We start from the raw sequence: 26,368 nt of genomic DNA, 5'->3' as shown, positions 1-26,368 counted from the left end.
AATGTCTCTATCATCTTCCCTTTGTGAGCGTATGGGTCCAAATTTCCCCTTTCCCCTGATTTCCCCTTATAAGGACATCATGTAATGATGTCCTGATTATCTTACTTCTGGACAATAGGCTCCCAGAAGGCAAGCATCAGTTATACTGATGTCCTTATAAGGACTCATTCTAACAGCTTCATTTAAATTTGATTACCTCACTAAAGGCCCTAAAGTCATATTGATAATTGTTAAAATGATGTCTATAAAAATCAGGTTAGTATAGTGACTAGGAGTAAGGACACTGGAACCAGACTGCCTAGGTTTGATTATGGCTCCACCACCTGCTAGTTCTATGCCTTAATATCCTCATCTATTAAAAGGAATTAAACATACCAATCTCATAGAGATAGTGTAAAAATACATAGTGCCTGCTACATAGTACACGTCAATAAATGTTACAACATTAACTTAATATAACTAACAATACGTTAGTTAGTACAATGACCAAAATAATCTCATCATTATAACATGAGTAGGGTTACCTAAATCAACAGAGAGCTTGAGTGGCCTTGATGAAGGAGATTAGAGAATTTATACACAAAGACTACTTCATTTATTAAATTTTCCATGCTGCCAGAAGTACTGTCTTCTAGCTTTCTAAGCTTAAAATCTTTCCTTAGTGGCCCCCTCTCTCCAGTTTACATATAGTTGCCAAAACTGAGGTTTCTAAAGCTCACTTTCATTAAGTCACTCCTCTGCTTTAGAACCTGTACAATCTATTTACAGATTATCATATTAAAGTCTAGATTCCTTTGCCTGACTTCTGAAGGTCTTTGAAAACCCAGGAGTTTCTTTGCACAGCTTTATCTCTCAGTCCACTTTAGCCTCTTCTTCACTGGGCAGATTGCTGTCTTCTATCTTCCTTTCAAAACATGCCCATCCCTGGTGCTTTTCTGCCTTTTTTCTGCAGGCATCTATCACCCTTTCCACTTGTTATTTTCCACCCTTCTCTTTCTCGTGCCTGAACATCATTCGCTGTCCATTTACATTTATATGACATTTACATGAACATTTATAAACCTTCCTGCATGGAACATGCTGCTCTGGCTGTTAGGGATTCAGGATCAACAGGAAATAAAGGAATATTCCTGACTATTCCAATTATTAGAACTCTCCTTTCTCTAAACTTTTAGTAAACTTGCAGTAAGTTTTAGCACTTGTTTTCACATCATTTTATCTATATTAGTTCTCTTTCATGTCTTCATTCAATAGGTATTTCTCATGTAATTACTCTTTACTAGGCAGTCTGCTAATGATACAGTGGTAAACAAGACAGACATAGTTCCTCACTGAAATAAGTCTCGTAGAAGGGCACCAGGGTGGCTCAGTCAGTTGAGCATCTGCGTTTGACTCAGGTCATGATCCCAGGGTCCTGGGATTGAGCCCTGCATCAGACTCCCTGCTCAGCGGAGATCCTGCTTCTCCCTCTCCCTCTGCCTGCTGCTCTACCTACTTGTGCTATCTGTCAAACAAATAAATAAAATCTTCAAAAAAAAAAAAAAGAAGAAGAAGAAGAAGAAGTCTGGTAGAGAAAATAGACTCTAAAGAAGGAAGTACAAATATAATGAACACTACACACACAGTATGTGTAGAATTCTAGAGATGTTTATAACAGGGGAGAGTCATCCCCACTGGGAGTTAACTAAAAGCTTATTCATCTAAGCTGACACCTGAAAAATGAGTGAGAGTTAGGCAGGTAATGAACAGGGAAAGTGTGCATCAATAAGGAAATAGCTTTTGCAAAGGCTTTAGAGCAACAGAGAACACAGTCTAGAAAATAAGGAAGACTATAGGTATCAACAAAGAAAAGTAAATAAAAGGAAAAACAGAATATTATCTTGAGTAAATAATATATAAGAAATTATTTTTTTCAGCTACAAAGTGAAGAATTATTACCAACACAATTCAAATATCCAAGACGGAGAGAGAAATATTGAACTGAGTTGAAATAAACAAACATAAAATATGAGTTTAAATAAAAACTGAATTAGAAGGGAAGTCAGTCTGCTAAATCAAATAAGGAAAATAAATAATATATAGTTGGTAAACTTTATTGAAAATGAAATATAATAAACAATAAGAAATACAGTTACTGTTTTTGAAAAAAAGATATCTGAACCTGCACAACCATAAACCTAGGAGGCAGATAAAGACAGGTAATATAAATGGCAGTTGTCATAAATGTCCTAGGTCGGTACTGAAATAACTATGGAGGCCTCATAGCTTTTTAAAGATACACTTTTATAAATAGATCCAACCCAAGCACCATACTGTAAACACCAAGGATAGCCACGTGTATTACCTGCTTGAAGAAGACATCTGATTATCTTACTTCTGGACAATAGGCTCCCAGAAGGCAAGCATCATGTTCTTAACTCATCTTTGTATTTCATATCACAGAGTATATTTAATAAATGTTTGTGAAACAAAAAAACTTTCAAATTTGAGAAATAAATGTGTTTTCAAAGCATATCTCTTTTAAGACTATTTAGGGCATGGGGCACTTGGGTGGCTCAGTGGGTTAAGCCTCTGCCTTCGGCTCAGGTCATAGTCTCAGCTCCTGGGGCTCCTGGGCTCGAGCCCCACGTCAGGCTCTCTGCTCAGCAGGGAGCCTGCTTCCCTTCCTCTCTCTGCTTGCCTCTCTGCCTACTTGTGATCTCTCTCTCAAATAAATTAAAAAAAAAAAAAGACTACTTAGGGCATAAAATATTTAAAAATCATTCATTTTAAAGATTTGACACTACCTAGTCTAGTCTATTACTTATTGATATTCCAAGGTAGGACTATCTAATAGATAAAAACTATTAATTGCATCACAGGAAAAAATAAAGTACACATTCTAGCTACTATTTTCTACTGTCCTGAAAAAAGCTATTGCATTGAAAGCCATGGATAAAACCTTTCTTTGCGTAGGTTATTCTCATAAAACTCCTTCTCCTGAGTTTATAAGTCCAGTAAGACATTTACATGATTCTAAGTGAAAGTAAAAACAGTATACAATTGAATGATGAATAAGTGGCTGAATGAAGGGGAAAAAAAGAAAGAAGGAAAAAATGAAAAAAAGAGAGTGAAGGAGGTAGTTTACTTTAAACCAAGAAATAGAAGCAATAACTGCGGACTTACCAGCCTTCTAATAAAATAAATTTTGGGACACCTGGGTGGCTCAGTCAGTTAATCCTCTGCCTTGGGCTCCAGTCATGATCTCAGGGTCCTGGGTTGGAGCCTCCCATCCCACTGGGCTCCCTGCTCAGCGGGGAGCCTGCTTCTCCCTCTCTCTGCTGCTACTTTCCCTGCTTGCATGTGCACATGCACCAGCTCAAGCACATGCTTATTTTTAAATAAAATCTTTAAAAATAATAATAAAATAAATTTTAACCATTATTATATCAAATTGAGTTTCAAAATAAGATTTTCCTTTTAAACCATATGATTACTATTGGACATTTTACAAACAACTTTAAGAAACCTTTCAATTTAAGCAAGACTTTTTTCTTGCCATTTACAACAATGTGGATAGAACTAGAGGGTGTTATAGCAAGTGAAATAAATTAATCAGAGAAAGACAATTATCATATGATCTCACTGATATGTGGATTTAAGAAACGAAACAAAGAGGGGTGCCTGGGTGGCTCAGTAAGCCTCTGCCTTCGGCTCAGGTCATGATTTCAGGGTCCTTGGATGAGCCCCACATTGGGCTCTCTGCTCAGCAGGGAGCCTGCTTCCCTCTCTCTCTGCCTGCCTCTCATCTCTGTCAAATAAACAAATAAAATCTTAAAAAAACAAAAACGAAATAGAGGATCATAGGGGAAGAGGGGAAAAATAAAACAAGATAAAATCAGAGAGGGACACAAATCATTAAGAGACTCTTAATCTTAGGAAACAAACTGAGGGTTGCTGGGGGGATGGGGGTTGAAGGGATGGACATTAAGAAGGGCACGTGATGCAATGAGCAATGGGTATTATATGAGACTGATGAATCACTGAACTCCACCTCTGAAACTAGTAATATATTATATGTTAATTAATAGAATTTCAATTTTAAAAAAAGAAAACAAAAAAGAATTACTGACTTTCCACGGAATCTGCATTTTAATAGGTTCAAAACCTGCAACTAAAGCCAGTCACTGTGATCAACTAAAGAATCTTAGGCAGCCACCAAAGAGAAATTCAGAAAGCTGAGAATTCCCTGGACAAAAAGGGTGGAGGACTTTGGTTCCAAATTCGTTGCTTCTAATAACTACATTCTTTTCATAATACTTTTATGAAAAAAAAAAAAAAAAGAGTAAAGAGACTTCACAGGGCACATCAGTAAAGAACACTGTTTACTTCATTCTGTAATGTGTATATAGAATGCATTATAGTTACAAAATGGAACCATTCATTAATTCCAAATGCAACCATTTATTTGCTTTTGAAATCTTACTTAAAATTCATTTTGGGAGTTAATGCTTAAATGTTAAGTATTGTCAAAAATAATATATATTCACAGTAAGAGGGAAAAATGAAAAGATCCCACCACTAGTGTTATAAAGTTAATTTTATACCTTAGTCGAAATGCAAATCTGTCACTGATTACCATAGTATCAAAAGCACAATCAATGACACAACTAATGACTAAATAAATCACAAACCTAACATCTTGATTTTCTGTCATGAAATTCCTCATCACTGATCTAAGTCACATAGCATTATGAACTGATTTCACTATCAATTAAAAAATGAAATTTATATATACTCATATATTTTTCATTTTCATTTGTGTATTTAACAATGAAAAATGTGCCTTGGTGATAAATCTTACCTCATTGTATCTGTTGCTGGGAATTTTGATACTGGTTTTCCGAACTTCCATATCAACCACCAAACCTTGAACTACTGGCAATGTATACTGGTAATTTCTGAAGTCCTGGGAAAAAGCAGATTGAAGTGGAATAAAGCATTCACCAATGGCAGGATTTGATTTATAGTAATAAAAGCAGCACAAGCTGAAAGAATGTGAAAATTAGAAGATACTATTAATTTAAATAATAAGGAAATGTATAATGAAAACTCTAATGTGTATATTCTAGCTCTCTAATTAGATTATAAATTCTCATAAAGAAGTAGACCTATCTCATATACACCTTATGTACAATATTAAACAAATATCTGACTACTTATTACTCTGTGTTAACTGTCTCCTCCTTCTAGAGTAAGCTCCAAGAGGTAGGGACTCTCACTTGTTTTCTTCTTGTTATATCCCAAATGCCTGGAACAGCTTAAGCACTCAATGACTATCTGTAGATAAAACATATGCACATGCATACACCACAACCAGCAAAGTGAGCAAGAGTGGTAGGAGTTCTGGTCACAGTGACAGCACAAAGCTAGATTTCATAGGGTTTTGTAGGCCACCATAAGGACCTCTGCCTTTACAGTGAGAAGGTTTTTGACCTATTTTAACAGATCTCTCTTACTTCTCTGTAGAATAGCAGGTAAGGGAACAAGGACAGAAGAAAGGAGATCAGATAAAAATACAAGAATAATTCAGGTAAGAGACAGTGATAACTTTGACCAAAGTGTTAACAATTCAAAAGGTGGTGAGAAGTTATCAGATTCTAAATATATTTTGAAGAGGTAACTGACAATACCTGTCACTGGACTGAATGTGGAATGTGGAAAAAAGAGAAGAATCAAAGATGATTCTGAATTAAATGGATGGGGCAACTGTAAGACCATACTTCCATTTACTGAGAGGTAGAACAAGATGGGAAGGGAAAAGTGGCAAGTCAGAAGTCTGCAGAAGAACCAAGAAAGAAAGGTGTCCTAGAAGCTAAGAAAAGAAAATGTATAGATACTGATAAGTTTTTTGATAGAATGGTGTGAAAATTGTCTTCTGACTGCTTCTATTAACTCAGGGAAATTGGGGCTGAGTCATCAGCTGAAAGTGAGAAAAGAAGAGGAGGCACTGGAAATTTGAGAAAACATGAGAATAGGAATGTGTTATGGAGCAGGAAAGATTGCCAGGTCTGAGAGCTTCTTTAATGGTATCAGTCATGAATCTAAAGTGAGACCAGAGAATGGGCTACTCTTTTTGTCTTCATCCACATTTAGGCTTGGACAGGTATGGTCAACTGACTTTTTTTTTTTTTTTTAAGATTTTATTTATTTATTTTAGAGAAAAAGTGTGATGGGGGAGAAGGGAGGGGAGCGAATCTCTGCATGGCGCCCCATGAGGGGCTTGATCTTAGGACCCTGAGATCATGACCTGAGCTAAAACTAAGAGTTAGTTGCTTGACTGAACCACCCAGGTGCCCCAACTGATTTTTTTTTTTTTTTAAGATTTTATTTTTTTGACAGAGATCACAAGTAGATGGAGAGGCAGAGAAAGAGAGAGAGAGAGCGAGAGAGAGAGAGAGAGAGAGAGAGAAAGAGAGAGAAGCAGGCTCCCTGCTGAGCAGAGAGCTCCATGCGGGACTCGATCCCAGGACCCTGAGATCATGACCTGAGCCGAAGGCAGCGGCTTAACCCACTGAGCCACCCAGGCGCCCTCCAACTGACTTTTGATAAGGGTGTGAAGCCAGGTAAATGAAGAAAGGATAATCTTTTTAACGAACAGTACTGGACCAAAAAAAAAGAGTTTCTAACAATGCCTCACAATCATGAACAAAAATTAACTAAAAATGGACCATAGACTTAAATATAAAACATAAAAATCAAACTATAAGCCTTCTACAAAGCAACATGGAAGAAAATATGTGTGATGCCATTCTGGTCAGTAAGTTCTTAGATATCATATAAAAAGCATGCTCCATAAAAATATTAAGAAATTAAACGTTAGGAGTGCCTGGGTGGCTCAGTCGGTTTAGTGTCTGCCTTCGGCTCAGGTCACAATCCTGGGGTCCAGGGATAGAGCCCTAAAGTCAGGCTCACTGCTCAGCAGGCAGCCCGCTTCTCCCTCTCCCTCTGCCCTTCACCCTTGCTTTTGCAACTCTCTCTGAAATAAATAAAATCTATAAAAAATTAAAGAAAAAAAAAAGAAACTAAACTTTAACAAAGTTAAAAACTTTTGTTCTGTGAAAGACACTGTTAAGAGAATAAAAAGATAAACCACAGGCTGGGAGAAAATATACAAATGATAAATATCTACCAAAGGACTTATATTCAGAATACATGAAAAGCTCTCAAAACTCAACAACAAAATAACAATCATATTTTCTAAATAAGCACAAATCCCAAGATTCACTAAATAAGACATAAGAAGGGCAAATAAGCACATAAAAAAATGCTCTGAATAATTCATCATAAGCAGAATACAAATTAAAATCACAAAAATTAAGACTACTAAGTCATTAAGCATCTGCCTTGGGCTCAGGTCCTGATCCCAGGGTCCTGAATCAAGCCCTGGTTCAAGCCCTGCTCAGTGGGGAGTCTGCTTGTGTTCCCCCTCTTATTCCCTCTGCTTGTGTTCCCTCTCTCACTGTGTCTCCCTCTGTCAAATAAATCAATAAAATCGTTTTTAAAAAAATTAAGACCATTAAACTCCTATTGGAATGGCAAAAATTAAAAAAAAGAGAGAGAGAGAGAAATAACAAGTGCTGGCAAAAAAAAAAAAAAAAGAATTCCTTATATTCCTTGTGAATGCCTTCACTACTACTAGAGGCATGTTGGAAAAGAATTCCACAGTTCTATATAACACTAAATGTACAACATGGCTTAACTATCCTATTCCAGGTATTTACCCAAGAGAAAGGAAAACCAATGCTCACTCAAAATTTCATACATGAATGTTTGCAGCAGCTTTATTCATAACCAAATATGAGAAATAACCCACAGATCCATCAACAGGTAAATGGATAAACTGTGGCTCTTACATACAACTGAATACTACAAAGCAATAAAGATGAATGAACTATTGATATGGAAGGTTACCAGAATATGCCACCTGAAAATATGTCTCCGTTAATCACTCTTTGGCCAGTCTAATTTATAGGCCCTCAGCCAAAGAACCAAAGATAGGTAGAAGAAAAGATTATTGCCTCTCCAACAACATACATAACACAGATGAATCTTAAATGAATTATGATAAGTAAAAGAAGCCAGACTGAAAAGTCTACGTACTATATAATTCCAATTATATGACAGTCTACAAAAGCTACAACTATAGGGACAGAGGATCAGTGAGGTGCACTAGCAAATTTTCTGGAGTGACAACAGAACTGTTCTATATCTTAACTGCAACAGTGGTGGTAACATAATTCTTTACATTTGTCAAAACTTTGAAAAGTATACTCTACAAAAGGTGAATTTAACTGCACATAAATAAAAATGAATTTTTTTAATAAAGGTAAATTTAACTAGGGTTTACATTTTGCTGGGCCACCACAACAAAGCGTAAGAGAGAGAAAGAGAGAAAGAAACAGAGAAAGGGAGAGAAACCAGAATTACATTTTAAATTTAAAAAAGTGATTTTAATGATAAAACCGTGGAATCTTAATATAGGAAGAGGGAAAGGCAAGGGGAGTGAGACACAATGGAAAAGTATTAGAATCAACAGATTATAAGTCTTAGTAAGCTAGCGACAGAGGAGAGGATTTAAAGGGTTTTCAAACAAGGCTCCTCCAAATGTGCCACTTTGATCTGCAGGCAATTGAGACCCTGTAGGCTCAAGAGATACTTTTGCCCTTGTTTAAACTACCTGAGGGGCTTTCTCAGAATTAGAGTCATTATCAGAGATAAATTCTATCTGAGACCCATCTGTAATGGTAGGGCAAACATCTAATTAATTACCAAACATTTGTTCTTAATTTTATTGCCTTGCGAACTGCCCTCCTCCCTTTGGAAGCCCCAAGCCCCTATTCCATTCCTTAGCTAAGGATGGCATATATAACTCATTTTACCTTTCTGTTTTTGAACCCTCCTGTATGTAAGGTTCTCATATATACAAAGTTAAATTCAATTTTCTGCTGTAATCTGTCTCACGTCAATTTAATTCTTAGACCAGCTGGAAGTATCCTTGAAAGAGAAAAAATTTTCCTCCCTAATGGTGGTGATGGAGAGCAAGATACTTCAGGAGATAACCCACTAAAAGTTTATATAAGTGGATTGATATAAAAGGCCATAAAACTAGATTATTAGTTTATGCTACTAGATTACAGGATAAATATCTCCTTTTCATTCTAAAGCAGATTATAATCAGCATAAAAAATTACCTTGTCAAAAATGTGACTAAAAACTAAAGTTGCCAGGGAGTGATAAAGCGATGGGGACTAAGTAAAGGGAGGGAGGGAGACAAAGAGAGAGAGAGAAAGAGATCCTGTAGATTTAAAATATAATTTCAAAATTTCTACTTCTGGGGGTGCCTGACTGGCTCAGTTGGTGGAACATGCAACTCTTGATTTCAGGGTCATGAGTCAGGAGTCCCACATTGGTTGTAGACATTATTTAAGAAAATAAATAGGGACGCCTGGGTGGCTCAGTTGGTTGGACGACTGCCTTCGGCTCAGGGCGTGATCCTGGAGTCCCGGGATCGAGTCCCACATCAGGCTCCCAGCTCCATGGGGAGTCTGCTTCACTCTCTGACCTTCTCCTCGCTCATGCTCTCTCTCACTGCCTCTCTCTCTCAAATAAATAAATAAATAAAATCAAATAAAATGTCCACTTCTGGCCAAAAGGGAGAGAAGAGGCCTGGATTTACCCTCCTGCCTGAAAACAAAACAAAACAAAAACAAACAAACAAAAATGCACAGAACACATGAAACAATGATTTTAAAGACACTGAATCTCAGGGAACAAAGGACAGTGATTCCTGAGAGGCAGGAAACAAACAAGATGAGCTCTATGAGTATCCAGGTTATGCCTCCAAACAAAACAGTTTCCAAGCTCAAGTGTAGGAAGGGGGACCCCAGGGGACCTGGCAGATTTCCTGAGTTGAGGTGATAAAACTGAGAATCCAAAAACCCAAGGTGGCTAGAGTTCACAGGACAGAGTATCAGAGAGGAGAACACTGCAGAGAAGAGGTCCAAAGATTTGCAGAGTGTCTCACTCAAGAATTCAGCAGAGTTCTGATCAGTGAATGTGTGTGAGAAATCTTTGTAAGCCCAGTGCAGAAACTACCTGAAATGATTACTGGGAACATTATCTGTTACACAGGTGTGGGAATAGTGCCTGGTCCTAAAAACCAGAGCAGTAAACCTCATATTAAATGGGCATTAGGTTAGAATATTCTTACATGACAAAGAATTTGGCTGGCCTTTGTTCAGGTTCCTGAGAGGTAGCCGACAAACCCCTGAATTACCTGAATGATAAGAATGTCTTCATTATTCAGTGGTGGATCCCTGATAGTCTATGTTAATTTAATGACTCATGGTGGGTCCTCAGATAGTTTATATGAACAAAATAATTCAGGATGGGGGCTGGTCATACCAGAAAGATCAACCATGTGATTAGAAGATGGGGCCTTGAGACACATGATATCAGGGGGGCTTGAGACTGAGTTCAATCACATGGCCAATGACTCAGTCAGTCATGCCTATGCAAGGAAACGCCAATAAAAACTCAGGACACAAAGTACAGGTGCTTACTCTGTGCATGTTATAATATATATCAATGTATCAGCAGGGTGACATGTCCCAGAGGACACAGAGGCTTCTTGTGTGGGTTTCTCCCAGACCTTGTACTATATGTCTCTCTCTCTCTCTCTCTTTTTTTTTTTTTAAAGATTTTATTTATTTATTTGACAGAGAGAGATCTACAAGTAGCCAGAGAGGCAGGGAGAGAGAGAGGAGGAAGCAGGCTCCCCGCTGAGCAGAGAGCCGGATGCGGGGCTCAATCCCAGGACCCTGGGATCATGACCCAAGCCTAAGGCAGAGGCTTTAACCCACTGAGCCACCTAGGCGCCCCCTAAATGTCTCTTCTTTTGACTGGCCCTGATTTGTATTTCCTTTATTATAATAAAACTGTAATCACAAGTATTATATACCTTGCTGAGTTCTGTGAATCAGTCCAGTGAATTATCAAAACTGAGAGGGCAGTGGGAATGCTAGCATTTGTATCCAGTTAGTCAGAAGTATAGGTAGCCTGGGAACCCCTAAACTTGAAGCTGGTGCCAAAAGTAACAACAGTCTTGTGGGGCACCTGGATGGCTCAGTCGTTAAGCATCTGCCTTGGGCTCAGTTCATGATCCCAGAGTCCTAGGATCAAGCCCTGCATTGGGCTCCCTGCTCAGTGTGGAGTCTGTTTCTCCTGTGTTCCCTCTCCTGGTGTCTCTTTCTCCCTGACAAATAAATAAAATCTTAGGGGGGAAAAAAAAAAGTCTTGTAAAGAAATGTGCCTTTGATCTGTGAAGTTTGGCCTAATTCCAAATAGGGCCAGAGTAATTACAAGTAATCAGAGGGTCTTACCTTAGTGGTGGGGAATAGTTAGTACTATAGTAAATAAGACTTTGGTTCTACCTTACAAATCTTTTTTTTTTTTTAAAGGTTTTTTTTTTTTTTTTAATTTATCTGACAGAGAGAGAGAGAGAGATCACAAGTAGGCAGAGAGGCAGGCAGAGAGATAGGGGAAAGCAGGCTCCCAGCCGAGCAGAGAGCCTGATGTGGGGCTTGATCCCAGGACCCTGAGATCATGACCTGAGCTGAAGGCAGAGGCTCAACCCACTGAGCCACCCAGGCATCCCCACCTTACAAATCTTAAAAGCAAGACTGAAAGGATCAAACTATTTCTAGGTAAATTAACTGCCTTACTTGTAACAGAACTCAAGAATATTTACAGAATACAAAAAGATACAGCACCCAGTGCGGAGAAATCATATTTGGCATCCAATAAGAACTTTAAAAACACCAAGCGTGCAAAGAAGCAGGAAAATACAACTCAAAGTAAGAGGGTAGTTAATCAATGGAACTGAACTAGAGATCTTAGAATTACCAAACAAAAACACTGTAAGGTTCCAATGATCATATTCCAGATGTTTAAAAAATTAAGTACAGGCATACAGGATATAGAAAAGATTTAAGTCAAATTTCTAGAGATGAAAATTATAATGAGTGAGATCACCTCTCCCCCCCAAAATGGGACTGACAGCTTTAACAATACAAAATAAAAGATTCTTGACCTTGAAGTCTCAACACTAAAAACCATTCAAAACGAAACACAAGGAGGAAAAAAAAAGACAGAAAAATTAAAAAAAAAAAAAGGAGCATTAGTGAGCTGTGAACAATTTCAAGCAGCTCAATATGTCTATAACATTAGAGTCCCTGAAGAAGAGGAGGAGGTAGACAGCAAATGTTGTTTGAAGAAAACTATAAACTCAAAAAAGCTAAGAAGCTCAACAAATTCCAAGCACAAGAAACACACTCAAAAAAAACCATAAAAAGGTACATAATCATATTGTTTAAAACCAGTAATAAAAAGAAACACCTTAAAAGCACACAGAGAAGGAAAATATATTACACAGACAGGAACAAAGAGGGAACAAGGACTCCTTGTCTGAAACAATGCAAACCAGAAAACAGTAAAGTGATTGCTATTCATCTTTAAAATACTCAAAGAAAAACCCACCGCAAATATCATTCTCAATGGAGAAAAACTGAAAGCTTTTCTGCTAAGGTCAAGAACACGGCAGGGATGTCCATTATCACCACTGCTATTCAACATAGTACTAGAAGTCCTAGCCTCAGCAATCTGTTGGTGAGAATGCAAGCTGGTGCAACCACTCTGGAAAACACCATGGAGGTTCCTCAAAATGTTGAAAATAGAACTACCCTATGACCCAGCCATTGCACTACTGGGAATTTACCCTAAAGATACAAACGTAGTGATCCGAAGGGGCACGTGCACCCGAATGTTTATAGCAGCAATGTCTACAATAGCCAAACTGTGGAAAGAACCTAGATGTCCATCAACAAATGAATGGATAAAGAAGATGTGGTATATATACACAATGGAATATTATGCAGCCATCAAAAGAAATGAAATCTTGCCATTTGTGACGACGTGGATGGAACTAGAGGGTATCATGCTTAGCGAAATAAGTCAATCGGAGAAAGACAACTATCATATGATCTCCCTGATATGAGGAAGTGGAGATGTACCATGGGGGGTTAAGGGGGTAGGAGAAGAATAAATGAAACAAGATGGGATTGGGAGGGAGACAAAGCATAAGTGACTCTTTTTTTTTTTTTTTAAAGATTTTATTTATTTATTTGACAGAGAGAGATCACAAGTAGGCAGAGAAGCAGGCAGAGAGAGAGAGAGGAGGAAGCAGGCTCCCTGCTGAGCAGAGAGCCTGATGTGGGACTCGATCCCAGGATCCTGAGATCATGACCTGAGCCGAAGGCAGCGGCTTAACCCACTGAGCCACCCAGGCGCCCCGCATAAGTGACTCTTAATCTCACAAAACAAACTGAGGGTAGCTAGGGAGAGGGGGGTTGGGAGAAGGGGGGTAGGGTTATGGACATTGGGGAGGGTATGTGCTATGGCGAGTGCTGTGAAGGGTGTAAACCTGGCAATTCACAGACCCATACCCCTGGGGATAAAAATATATATTTATAAAAAATAAAAAAAATTAAAAAAACAAAACAAAAAAAACCCAAAACAAATTAAAAAAAACCCTAATGCTGTACTATACATTGGCTAACTGAACATAATAAAAAAGGAAAAAATAAAATAATCAAAGAAGGGGTGCCTGCGTGGCTCAGTGGGTTAAAGCCTCTGCCTTCGGCTCAGGTCATGATCCCGGGGTCCTGGGATCCAGCCCCATGTCGGGCTCTCTGCTTGGCAGGGAGCCTGCTTCCCTTCCTCTCTCTGCCTGCCTCTCTGCCTACTTGTGATTTCTGTCTGTCAAATAAACAAAAAAATCTTAAAACACTCAAAAAATAAAACTGCCAACCTAGAATTCTATATCCAGCAAAAATATTTTTCAAATATGAAGGTAAAATAAAGATACTGTTAGAAATACAAATGCCAAACAAGTTTCTTTTCTTTCTTTTCTTTTTTTTAAAGATTTTATTTATTTGACAGAGAGAGATCTCAGGTAGGCAGAGAAGCAGGCAGAGAGAGAGGGAGAAGCAGTCTCGCCACCAAGCAGAGAGCCTGATGCGGGGCTCGATCCCAGGACCCTGAGATCACAACCTGAGCTGAAGGCAGAGGATTAACCCACTGAGCCACCCAGGCACCCCACCAAATAAGTTTCTTACCAGAAGATCCACATGACAATAAATGTTACGAAATCTTTCAGGCAGAAGGAAAACAACACCAGATGGAAATACAGATTTACACAAAGGAATGAAGATCACTGAAAATGGCAACTACACAGGTAAAGCTACAAGAGTTTTTCTTATTGGGGCGCCTGGGTGGCTCAGTGGGTTAAAGCCTCTGCCTTCAGCTCTGGTCATGATCCCGGGGTCCTGGGATCGAGCCCCACACTGGGCTCTCTGCTCAGCAGGGAGCCTGCTCCCCCCACCCTCTGCCTGCCTCTCTGCCTACTTGTGATCTCTGTCTGTCAAATAAATAAATAAAATCTTAAAAAAAAAAAAGAGTTTTTCTTATTACTGAAATCTCTTTAAAACATAGTAAAAGCTATAATAACAAATGCAAGACAGAGTAAGGAAATAAATCCATCCCCTAAAAAGCAACTAAAAAGCTGGGTAAATAGTTTTTTAAAAACAATCACTATGATGTTCTGGAGTTAGACCAAAGGCATACAACATGCTGAGCTGTGTTTATTTGTGAAAGCTACTGAACTTCAAGCAAGCATAGTAGAGCTGAGTCTGTGATCTTTCTTGGGGCTGCACCCTAGCCCTCTCAGGTGGTTCAAGGCAGTTTGTGAACATCAGCTCTGCTACTTGAAGGATCTTACTTGGAGTGGTAGCAGCTGCAGTGGTAATCTCAGTGGCTAGCAGGAACTGAGGGCCAGCAGCTCAGTTAGCTTGAGGTTGTTAGCCTATTTGGGGAAAGTAACAACCAGGCAGACTAGCAGAGATTTAACAAAGGTTCTGGGAGGTAAGAAAACCATAGCAAGCTTCATAAACTCTCCAAATACCCAGGATTGACCTTGGTCTATGCACACGTACAGCAAAGGCCTTAGCAGGCCCAAGCCAAACAATATCCTTAGTCAAAAGAGTCAGAGGCTGTGCAAGAGCAAAGGTACATGGGAGAGCCCAGGGGAAAGGAAAAGAATAAAGTTTGAATCCCAACCTATACACAAATCCATCAGAAAAGAATGAATACCTTATTTGCTTAAGGTTATTTGAATAAATCTCTGAGCTATCCTGGGCTAAACAATAAGCTATACAGACAAAGGGGACACTGGTATGATATGGTACACTTAAAATAAAAACAAGACAGAATGCTAAGTGCTTTAAATATACATTACCTCTAAACCTCAAAATAATCCTGCAAGGTAAATTCAATAGCAAATGTATAACAAAGAGCTGAAATCCTGTACTATTTCCACTCCAAAGCACCATATACTTTCCAGAGAATATATATATTGTTCTTTTCCTACAGCATAAATCTCCATTTGCCTGAAGTAGCAGGGATATGGCTATTAAAAAATGAAATCCCTCTCTTCCTTCTTCTGTACAAACCCCAGTAAGAAAGAAGGCAATAAAAATCTCCAACTTACTGCAAGAAGATTCATGATGGTATGCCCCGTCTCTCCAAACAATGGCTTCCGAAATCTGACACTGAAGAGTGGGCATGGATAAACTATGGAAATGAGAAAAAATGAGACTAAGCCTGACAGCTTAATATTTTGGTAAAAGAGAGACATCAGGGTTCGTAAAATTTTCAAAATATAAATGGAGTAGCAGTTTTAGATCATATGAAATTTAGGGGTCAAAAGTATTTAGCATGGTAGCATCAAAGACAAATTCTGAGCCTTCTACAAACCATACCAGAGTAAGTCTTTTGATGACCAGAATAAGCCTTTTGATGCAGCAGTCTTAAAAATGAACTCAAAGTCTGAGGAAGCACTCTTCTTCAAACTGGATTAATATGATCTGGGGAAAAAAATCTCTCCTAATTCTTCTGTGTTCACTCTTATATACCTCCCCACCAGGATTCTCCTTAGAACAGCCAAACATGAGGTGACCTCTTATTTGGCTTACTCTTTGAATGTTAGGGGGTGAACTGCCTGTACAAGACAGGAAGATAACATGTTTCCTCTGCATACATACCCTTTCCTTTCCCTACTTCATTTAGCTGATTCATATGCCTCTTTCACAATTCAGTCCAGAAGTAAATTGGTCCAAGAAATGTTCCTTATCCAACTCCTTCATTCTTGGTGAAGTTAGGGCCCATCTCAGAACTCCAAGAGAACTTTGTTAACTTTGAACAAGTGTTTTAATACAATAATACTACTGTAATCATGATTTCTGTATGTTTTCCTTACAAAGGTTTCTAAGAACCTGTAGCCATGTCTTAACTATTTCTAAATTCCCAGGATTTGTTACAAATGGTAGGCCTTTATTAAATTCTTACTGAATAAATAAAAGAATGAAGCTGACTTGCTGAAAGCTATTTTATGATTCATAAAATAGTTTTTCATTATTTAAATTTGATCCTCTTAATAATCTTACATAACGTAAAAGGCAAGTATTATTTTTTCCAGATCAGAAGAAACTGACAGATTAAGTGATTTGCCCAAAGGTACAGAGCTAGTAAGTCACAGAGTTAAGAATCTTGTTCAAATGGTCCAATTCCTAGACTACAGCAATTCTGATCAAGTAAAAATATAGTTTAAAATAAAACTTACATTTAAGCCTTAATGTCTTAAAAGAAACCTCATAACTTAGTTGTATGACTTCCACAATGGACAAGGAAGCTCTTCTACTGCTCACTTTACCAACTGAAAGTGATTGCTATACCACTAGTTTCCAGTACCTGTTATGTTATGTAAGATATACTTTGTCATAACTATTTTCCAACAAAATAGAAAAAAAAAAAAAGAGTTTACTACAGATACTGTAAAAGGTTACTTGTTAAAGTCCAATACATTTTTTCTGAAGATGAACTTAAGTTTATAAGATATTAATCACTAACTTCCTATTTTGAGATTTTTAGTCTTTACCATTAAAGCTAAAATAAGTAAAGACAATGGCCAAATTTAGCTTAGCTACTTCAAAAGACTTCTGTTGGACTGTATCACTGGGGGGTGGGGGTCTGATTATCTCAGGCCTTTATTTAGCCATCACATTTTGGTTATATAGCATAGAAGAAGCTATTTTACTACTTACGTCGATATTCAGCTCCAAGTCTTAACATTAGTCGGATGGGAAACACTTTAGCCCAAGGAGTTTCCCATTTCTGGATGAGAATCCCAAACAAGTAAGGTGGGGTTGGGAGTACTAGGTCTTGCAGTGACTGGTAGGTAGATGTCACATATAAGAATCCACCATGTTCTTTACTGCCAAGGAAACTCTGACTGAAGAAGGAATGTCCCAAGTTGCCCACAACATTTCCTAAAACAAAAAGTTCATTAATTATTCTATCAATAAATCAATCATATTCTTAGTAATCATTAATACTTAACATTGGGCCAGACATGGCCAAACACTAATTCCCAAACTTTCATTATGAAAGACATGTTTATAATGTTGTTTTTTAAATAAAGGTATTTATTAAATGAAAATTTGTTTTCCAATGTTATCAGGGCCTCTGGTGAGCATGAAATAGCTTATGTTATCACACTGTAGAAGTCTACCTAGCCAAAAGCCAAAAATATTGATGCCTTCCTTAGACTGGACAGCTCTACTGTCTAAATTAGAAGTCTCGGGGTAAGAATTACTGCCCCAAAAGTCATTTAAAAAAACGTAACTACTAGGTACCTGTTCTTGCAGAGCATACAATCTCATTGGGTAAATAAAGTCAACTCATGAACCTAACAAATTAAGAGCAAGTACAGTTATGTATGAGACATTGAGGGAAGAAAATTTATGGAGAAGGTAGTATCATAGGATTTGTGAGTGAGACAAATACCAGTGAGACAAATATGAATCATAATGTAGCGTTTATTTAAATTCATATTAGCTTTTTTTCTTCTAGCTGCAAAAGCTCTTGGCTAAGCACTTCCTAACTCAAAATTTTTTTACATGAAACAGTGACAAATCAGCCTTTCATTAGGAAGACATTTTCCTCAGTTTAGAATTACAAAAGAACTTCCCAACAGGAGCTGTCTCGTAACAGTAGATAGGTTCCCTAGACATGTGTAAATGTCTTCTGATATTTCTGAAAGCAGTAACAGCAAATGCAGAAATCATCATCAGCAAACTTAACGCTTACTTTCCTGGAAAACTAGAGTCTGTTCACAGAACAGTTCAATGATGGCTCACTGATTCCTTGAGGGAAGTAGGAAGCTATGCTGATAGTAGGGTCCACAAGTGAAGGAAACAACTCCCCACAAAACTTGGAGAAGCTTTGTGGCTGAGAGCCATGTTCACCTGAACATCATCATCTGCCAAAGACATTTACAGATAGTACTCTTGCCCCAGGATTAACCAAATCTGGCTACACATTTGATCTTCTGGGCCAGATCTATAAAAACAAACAAACAAAAAATCCCCATATCCAGGAAGCAGTATGGTATTTTGGGAAAAAAGAAAAAAATCTCAGATTGTGGAGTCACAGAGGTATGGGTTTGAATACAGGTTCAATCACTATTATGTGATTGGGGACAAGTAATAGCTATGTAAAATGGGGAAAATTACAAATTTCAGACCTGTTGTGAAGAATAAATGATAGAATTTCTCCAAAATGCCTAACAGCATCATGGCACACAATGTGCTCTCATAAACCTGCAGCTATTATTGTTATAATTTACATATACATATAATGATCAGCCAAGTATTATAGTCTTATCTTTGCTTTATCAAAGATTTTAGAGTAAGATTTGTATCAATTTTCATCTTTTAATCTGGGGGAGGAGAAGAATGGGAGGCAAAAGAGATGGAAGATATTTTTTCCATCCATAATGTACAGTACACAGGATCATTCCTCTAAAGTTCTAATGAGAGCATAATGTTTATGTTTCTTTAGATTGGCCTAGTGCATACAACTCAAAGGTGAAAACTATGTTGGCCTGGTGCTCAACACATTCATTCATCATCCCTTTGGGGATTTCCCTATTAGAGACTGGATTATGTTTGGATAATCTATTACTGGTTATTTTTCCAGATATTACCTTTTTGCTTCTACCACCTAACAACCTCCTCCTCCCAGTCTCAATCACATGCAGACTCCTCACTATGCCCCTTTATATTATAAAATGTATGTTATCCTGTAAGCATCTATTTTCTTCAAAAAAATTTTTTTAAGGTAAGTCTCTATCAATCTTAATGAGTGATTTAATTTAGATTGTTACATACCATCTTATCTATAAGCAAGTTGCATTCCACAGGTATAGATCCCAGCAAAAATAAAACACTGGGTATGAGAATTTGACAAAGACAGGCTTTCACTGAAAATTTAATCTGGGGCTCTTGAACTCATAAAGTCTGTTATAGATTTGTTTATACATGTACTTCACTATGGAAACATTCAATAACAATGAATTCACTGAATTAACTCTATATGCCCCAAGACCACTATGGAATCCATATAAATAAAATAAATACAAATTCTTGCTTCTGAGCTTAAATGATCTGACAAGTATATCAAAGGTTTTATATCAATAGCTTACAAAGCAATTTCCCATGACTTTGATCAGATAATCATCAGATCAACAGCAGGTGTCATTTCTCTGAACTTCTGGATTTTTATTTTATAGGTAAAGAAACTGAAGGTTAGGAGTACAGGTGAAGTGACTCTCAAAAGACACAAGATAAAATAAGCAGCAAAGTAAGATCCAGAAAGCAGATTTCAATCTCCTAGTCTTTCCATATATCATACTATCTTTAAAATATATACATATACATGTAGTAATCTGCAATTTTCCATCTTAAATTTGGAATTTTAACTTTGTTCTTCAAAGTGCTTATAGCCACCTTCAAATTCGATTCAAATACAACTTTGTATCTAGCAATAGCTTCCTTTTGTTTCAAAGCATGTTTATCCTCACAACTAACTTGAATGGAACAATTTCCAAACAAATGGTTCAAGAAATAGTAATATCGTGAATATTAACATATAACTAAACCTCAAACTATCAAAAGAATGTAGATAGTCCCTTGGTGTTCTTTGTAAGACAGTAAACTACAGTTAAGCAGGAGTATTTCAGAAAAGGTCATTTCCTCAGAGTAAAGCATCTGTAAGATTTACCATGTAACTTCAAAAAGTTCAAAAGGCAGTTTACAGCTTTTTTAAAACATGGGATTTAGAAAAGACACAGCTGAATTCAAACCTGGGTTCAGCCACTAATCAACTATGTGTTTGATTTTCGGCAAGTTACTTAGACCCTTGGTGCCTCTCAGTTTCCTCATATGTAAAATGGGGACAAGAACAGTATGAATCACAGAGTTGTAGTCAAGAAGAAATGAAATAGTACACATAAAACAATAAATATGGCCTAGCACATACTGAGCGCTCAAAAAATACTAGAGAGGCAACTGGGTGGTGCGGTCCATTAAGCATTCAACTCTGGATTTCAGCTCTGGTCGTGATCTCAGGATTGTGAGACTGAGCCCCACATCAAGCTCCATACCTAGCAGGGAGTCTGCTTAAGACTCTCTCCCCTTCTCCCTCTGCCCCACCCTGAGCATGCACACTTGTGTCTCTCTCAAATAAATCTTTTAAAATAATAAAATAAATAAATACTAGATATTAGTCTTAAATCAGTTCTTCATAAATAGTCCATATTACTTTCTCATTGTCTGAAAAATTCCTTTGCAAAAGCAGCAATACCACGGCTCCTTTTCTAAAAAGATACAAACTAAATTTAATTTACCAAAAAGAGTCAGTTAATTATTAAAAAAGACTGAAAATCCAAACCATGATATAAAGTCTTTAACTGGAAAAACAATACAAGAAAATTATTGATGATGATGAAAACACCAATGAAGTTCCTCCTTCCCTGGAAACACATGGGTTAGGAAACATTTTTTTTTTTTTCCTATTTTAAAGCTAAAAAAGTGACCTGCTTCAGCAATACTAAAGACTATAAGCAGCGAATTTTTATGGCCATGAGAAATAACAGCAAGCCACTAAAATATGAAAAAATCACTGGACATTGATCGATCAATTACACATTTACCCTAGGATATATATTGTGATACTGGTCCAAAAAAGAAATAAAGATACACATATTAGCAGAATATTTTCTAAGATGCACAAAACCTGATAGAGTCCCAGTCATTCCACAAATATTTACAGGACACCTATCATTTTTTAATACATGTCTTATCAATTATTTATATTCTTTAGGAGACTACTATTTTAAAATCTCTTTTTTCCCCTCTTCTCTAATCCACCTATAATTTTTCTTCTAAATACTTGGAGGGGATGGAAAATTGGCAAGAGATGGTGGTTTAAAAATATCTAAATACATTTCTTTCTAAGTCAATAAGGAGTACGCACCTATATTCTTAGACTGAGATAAACCTCCATTTTAAAAAATAAAAAATCAAACTCCATTGTATTTGAGGCCTATAATTTTATTAGTGACATTATAAAATTAATAAAAATAAAATTCAAAAATGATTGCAGCTTATTAATAACCAACACATTAGTAATATAGTACCTTAAAATTTATTTTGCCTTTTGATAAACCTACATAAGAAATTTGTTTTATTTTTTTGACGATTTTACTTATTTATTTGACAGACAGAGACATAGCAAGAGAGGGAACAGAAGCAGCGGGTGTGGGAGAGGGAGAAGCAGGCTTCCCGCTAACCAGGGAGCCCTATGCGGATCCTGGGATCATAACCTGAGCTGATGGCAGACGCTTAACAACTAAGCCACCCAGGCACCCCTCTATAAGAAATTTAAATTAACCAAAAGTTCATCTGGGTTAACCCAGGTGACTACAATTTAAAGATACAAAATAAGGAAGATTTTAGTAGTTTTTTTTTTTCAAAGATATTAAATTATAGAAAGTTCCCAAGTAATCTGCATGAGTGACCCCTGGTATTTCTTTCTCAAGGACCGGAGACACTGGGGTCTCAGAAACACTCCTAGGTTGACCTCAATAGAATTTACTCTTGTTTCCAAGTCCCAATGGGAACAAGAAGTCAGGAATAATAAGTATGGCATTTTTATTAATAGAAGCATTCTCTCAGGATTCATTGCCTCCAGGTACTTCTCCACAAAATGACAAACAAAATACTTCCTAGTGACATGATATCAATTTATTGATTCCTTCAATCCACAGGTTCTTTTTATTAAGCTTCTTCAATGTGCCAGACTATTAGTTCTAAAGGCTGGTACACAGAGTTGAGCCAGAGAGATAAGTCTTGCCCTCACAGAGCTTATATTCTAATGGAGGAAGACAAATTAACAACATCAGTTAGTAAAGTTAGAGATAAATGTTTTGAAGAAAATAAAACAAGGAAGGTAATGTAAAAGACTGGTAAAAGGGGGTAAAAGGGGACAAAACACTTCTTTAGCTAAGAGGGTCAGGGAAAAATGCTTTGAGGCAGAAATATTTGAGATCAAACCTGAATGAAGAGAAGATACCAACCAGTTAAGATCTACAAAGGAGAGCATTCCAGGTCTAGGAACAGTAAGTACAAAAGCCAGTAGTTAGAAATGGGTTTGATGGGTTCAAAGGTCACAAAGGTGATCAATGTAGCTAAAGCAACTAAGGAGTAGTAAAAGATAAAGTCAAAGAAATCTTTAGACTAAATCAAATAGGATCTTATTGGCCAAAGGCATTAGGAGTTTATTCTAATCGTAGTGAGAAACCTCCAGAAGCTTTAAAGTAGCTTCAATTGGGTCTTCATACCCATTACTATGTTACACAAATATACTCTCAATTCAGGATTAGATTCAGGATACCCAAAGAACCTCTGAGAGAAGATAAACATGTCTACAAACATTAAGTTACAAATGACTGAAAGGGAACAAAAAGCATTTTTCAAAGATAAAAATTATTTCACTAAGTCAATCAGAGAAAGATCATATGATCTCCCTAATATGAGGAAGTGGAGATGCAACGTGCGAGGTTTGGGGGGTAGGAAAAGAATAAATGAAACAAGATGGGATCCGGAGGCAGACAAACCATGAAAGACTCTTACTGTCACAAAACAAACTGAGGGTGACGGGGTGGGGGGGAGGGGAGGATAGAGAGAGGGTGGTGGGGTTGTGGACACTGGGGAGGGTATGTGATATAATGTGTGCTGTGAAGTGTGTAGACCTGGCAAATTCACAGACCTGTACCCCTGGGGCTAATAATACATTCTATGTTCATAAAAAAATTTAAAAATTTAAAAAAAAATGATTTCACTTGCAAGGTTAATATCTATAGTCAGTGTTTATAATTTTAATTATCTTCTTGCCTTGTTCCAAAGTTAAATCTAAAAGCTGAAAATTAATAACAGTGTAACCTTATTGTGTCCATGTAAATATTAATCAGTTCACATTAATATTCCTCTTAAATTAATGAGTTTTTTGAAGACAGAATGTACTCCAGGATCCAGCACAAAAGGCAAAGAAAAATTACCCAAAACAATAGTTCAGAGATCAAGACTGATTTCAGAGGTTCCAACATGAAAAAGGAGTTCCAAAAGAAGAAAATGTTGGAAATGAAACAGAAGTAATATTCAAAGAGATAATAACCAAGAATTTTCCAAATGAAAGAAAGAAGTGTATTTTGAGATCAAAACTACACTTTTGGCACTAGGTAGCAAAAATAAAACTAAATCCCCATATATGTACACATACAGATCAATGGAATAATAGAGAAAGAGACCTATACACAGAATACAAACTAATATTCAAAAACAGTAACAAGGTAATTCAGTGGCAAAGGATAGTCTTTTTAACAAATTGTGCTGAACAACTGGATGTCCATAGGAAAAAAAAACAAAAAACCTTTTGAGCTTTACCTCTGTACCTCTGCAGGGGCCAAGGGCAGGCTGCCCCTCAGATGGGCCACTTTGCCATGAAGATTAATTTGAGTTAAAAACCTATTAAAACCCAGCAGATTCAGGAACAGTTCTTTGTGTTCCACACAACTGCCTACAAAAAATTTAAATAAAGGACCTGGTCTGGGAAGAGAGCTACCTATAATATAATTACATTATACTATGAACTAGGTATGGCATATATGGAGGAACCTACCCAGGCCTGTCTGATCCAAGTTTTCTATGTCACATTGTTTCTGGGTGGCCCAAAAAATATTTGAAACATTTACTCTTTTTCATCTTCCAGTGAATTGTATTCCTTCCCTCTGACGTCCCAGACCCCTGCCACCCCCTTTTCCTTAGTTCAGAATAACATATACACCCCACCTTGCCTGTCTTTGGAATTTCCATGTCTGTATGGATTACCCATACGTATGAATTAAATTTGATTTTCTCCTGTTGATCTGTCTCTTGTCAAGATGATTTTTAGTTCAGCTAGAAGAATCCTGAAGAGAACAGGTAAATTCTTAACTGTTCTTGCCAACCTGTTCTTACCTGTTCTTACCAACACCTCACTCCCTGTGGAAATATTATCTCAAAATGAATTATAGATCTATATGTAAGAGTTAACTACTATAAAACTTTTAGACTGAAAATACAGGAGAAATTTTTGTGACTTTGGGTTAAGGTAAATATTTCTTAAGAAACTAAAGTATAAACTATAAAAGAAAAACCAGTGAACTGGACTTCATCAAAGTTTAAAACTTATACTCTTCAAAAGACAGTTAAGAAAATGAAAACACAATCCATGTCCTGGAATATAATATTTGCAAAATGCACTATCTGATAAAGGACTTATCTCCAAGATTTATAAAGTACTGAAAACTCATTAAGAAAACTCGATTTTTATTTTATTTTTTAAAAAGGTTTTATTTATTTATTTGACAGACAGAGATCACAAGTAGGCAGAGAGGCAGGGAGAGAGACAGAGGAAGAAGCAGGCTCTCCGCTGAGCAGAGAGCCCGATGTGGGGCTCGATCCCAGGACCCTGGGATCATGACCAGAGCTGAAGGCAGAGGCTTTAACTCACTGAACCACCCTGGCGCCCAAATAAAACTCATTTTTAAATGGGAAAAAGAAGAGCTACAGATGGTAAATAAGCATATAAAACAATGCTCATATCATTAGTCATTAAGGAAATGCAAATTAAAATTACAATGAGGTGCCACAACACACTCATTAAAAAAGCAAAAATAAAGTTGTTTTTTTTTTTTCTTTTAGAGGCAATATCAAGTGCTGGCAAGGATCCAGAATAATTGAAACTTTTCATACATTGCAGGTAAATGTATAAAGTACAATACATACATACACACAATCATATGGATGAATCTCAAAAGCATTATGCTAAATGAAATAAACCAATACAAACGTGTGATTCTACTTATAAAGCCTTCTGGAAAATACAAAACTATAGGGAATGAAACCAAATTGATAGTTGCCAGGAGCAGATGCAAAGGGGAGGGGAATAAATACAAAGGGACATGAAGCAAGGTTTAGAGATGATGGAAATGTTGTGAATGCTGATTTTGGTGGTGGCTACATGACTGTATCTGTTCATCCATACTCACTAAACTATGTCTGAAAAGGTGAATATTACTGTGTCTAAGTTATACCTCAATAAACCTGACTATAAAAACTCACAGAAAACTTTGTAACAGACTTGCACAAAATTAAGGATAAAAAGAAAATCCTAAAAGCCCAAGAGCAGAAAAAGAAAAGGAAAAAAAAAAAAACACTAGACTGAAGGAGATGCCAAAAGACAACAGAGTTGTATTTTCAAAGTACTTGCTAAGGGGAAGTAAAAGGAAGAAAGTAAGGAATGAGGGAACAAAGAGGAAAGGGAGGGAAAATATCCATTAACCTAGAATTTTGCAACCAATTAATTATTCAAGAGGGATGGCAAAATAAAAAAATTTCAGACATACAAAGGCTAATAGAGTTTATGAACCACAGAGCTTCACTAAGAGAACTAAAAGATGTATTTCAGCAAGAAAAGCAAGTTCAGGGGCACCTGGGTGGCTCAGTGGGTTAAGCTTCTGCCTTCAGCTCAGGTCATGATCTCAGGGTCCTGGGATCGAGCCCCGCATTGGGCTCTCTGCTCGACAGGAAGCCTGCTTTCCCCTCTCTCTCTGCCTACCTGTGATCTCTCTCTCTGTTTCAAATAAATAAATAAAATCTTAAAAAAAAAAAAAAAGGCAAGTTCAAATGGAAACACAAGGTACTGAAAAAACAGGTATGGAGAAAATACAATGGCAAATTTAGTAATTTTGATTGAACTGAATAATGATAGT

The 26,368-nt window shown here is 37.1% G+C and overlaps 1 protein-coding gene across 3 annotated transcripts in view; it reads right to left on the bottom strand.

Moving 5' to 3' along the window:
• Positions 1-26,368, bottom strand: part of ZFYVE9 (zinc finger FYVE-type containing 9) — a 142,981-nt gene that overhangs the window by 35,804 nt on the left and 80,809 nt on the right. For all 3 annotated transcript variants that reach the window (XM_044238227.1, XM_044238226.1, XM_044238228.1), the window contains 3 exons: positions 17,259-17,483; positions 15,647-15,729; positions 4,844-4,948 (listed from right to left, as the gene is read on the bottom strand). In XM_044238227.1, coding sequence (XP_044094162.1) covers positions 4,844-4,948; positions 15,647-15,729; positions 17,259-17,483 — 413 coding nt within the window. The remainder of the gene's footprint in view (positions 1-4,843; positions 4,949-15,646; positions 15,730-17,258; positions 17,484-26,368) is intronic.

Source organism: Neovison vison, chromosome 2, assembly GCF_020171115.1.
Source record: "Neovison vison isolate M4711 chromosome 2, ASM_NN_V1, whole genome shotgun sequence".
Lineage (NCBI taxonomy): Eukaryota > Metazoa > Chordata > Mammalia > Carnivora > Mustelidae > Neogale > Neogale vison.
Note: the sequence above shows the minus strand (reverse complement) of the source record. Positions and strands in the feature narration are given on the sequence as shown.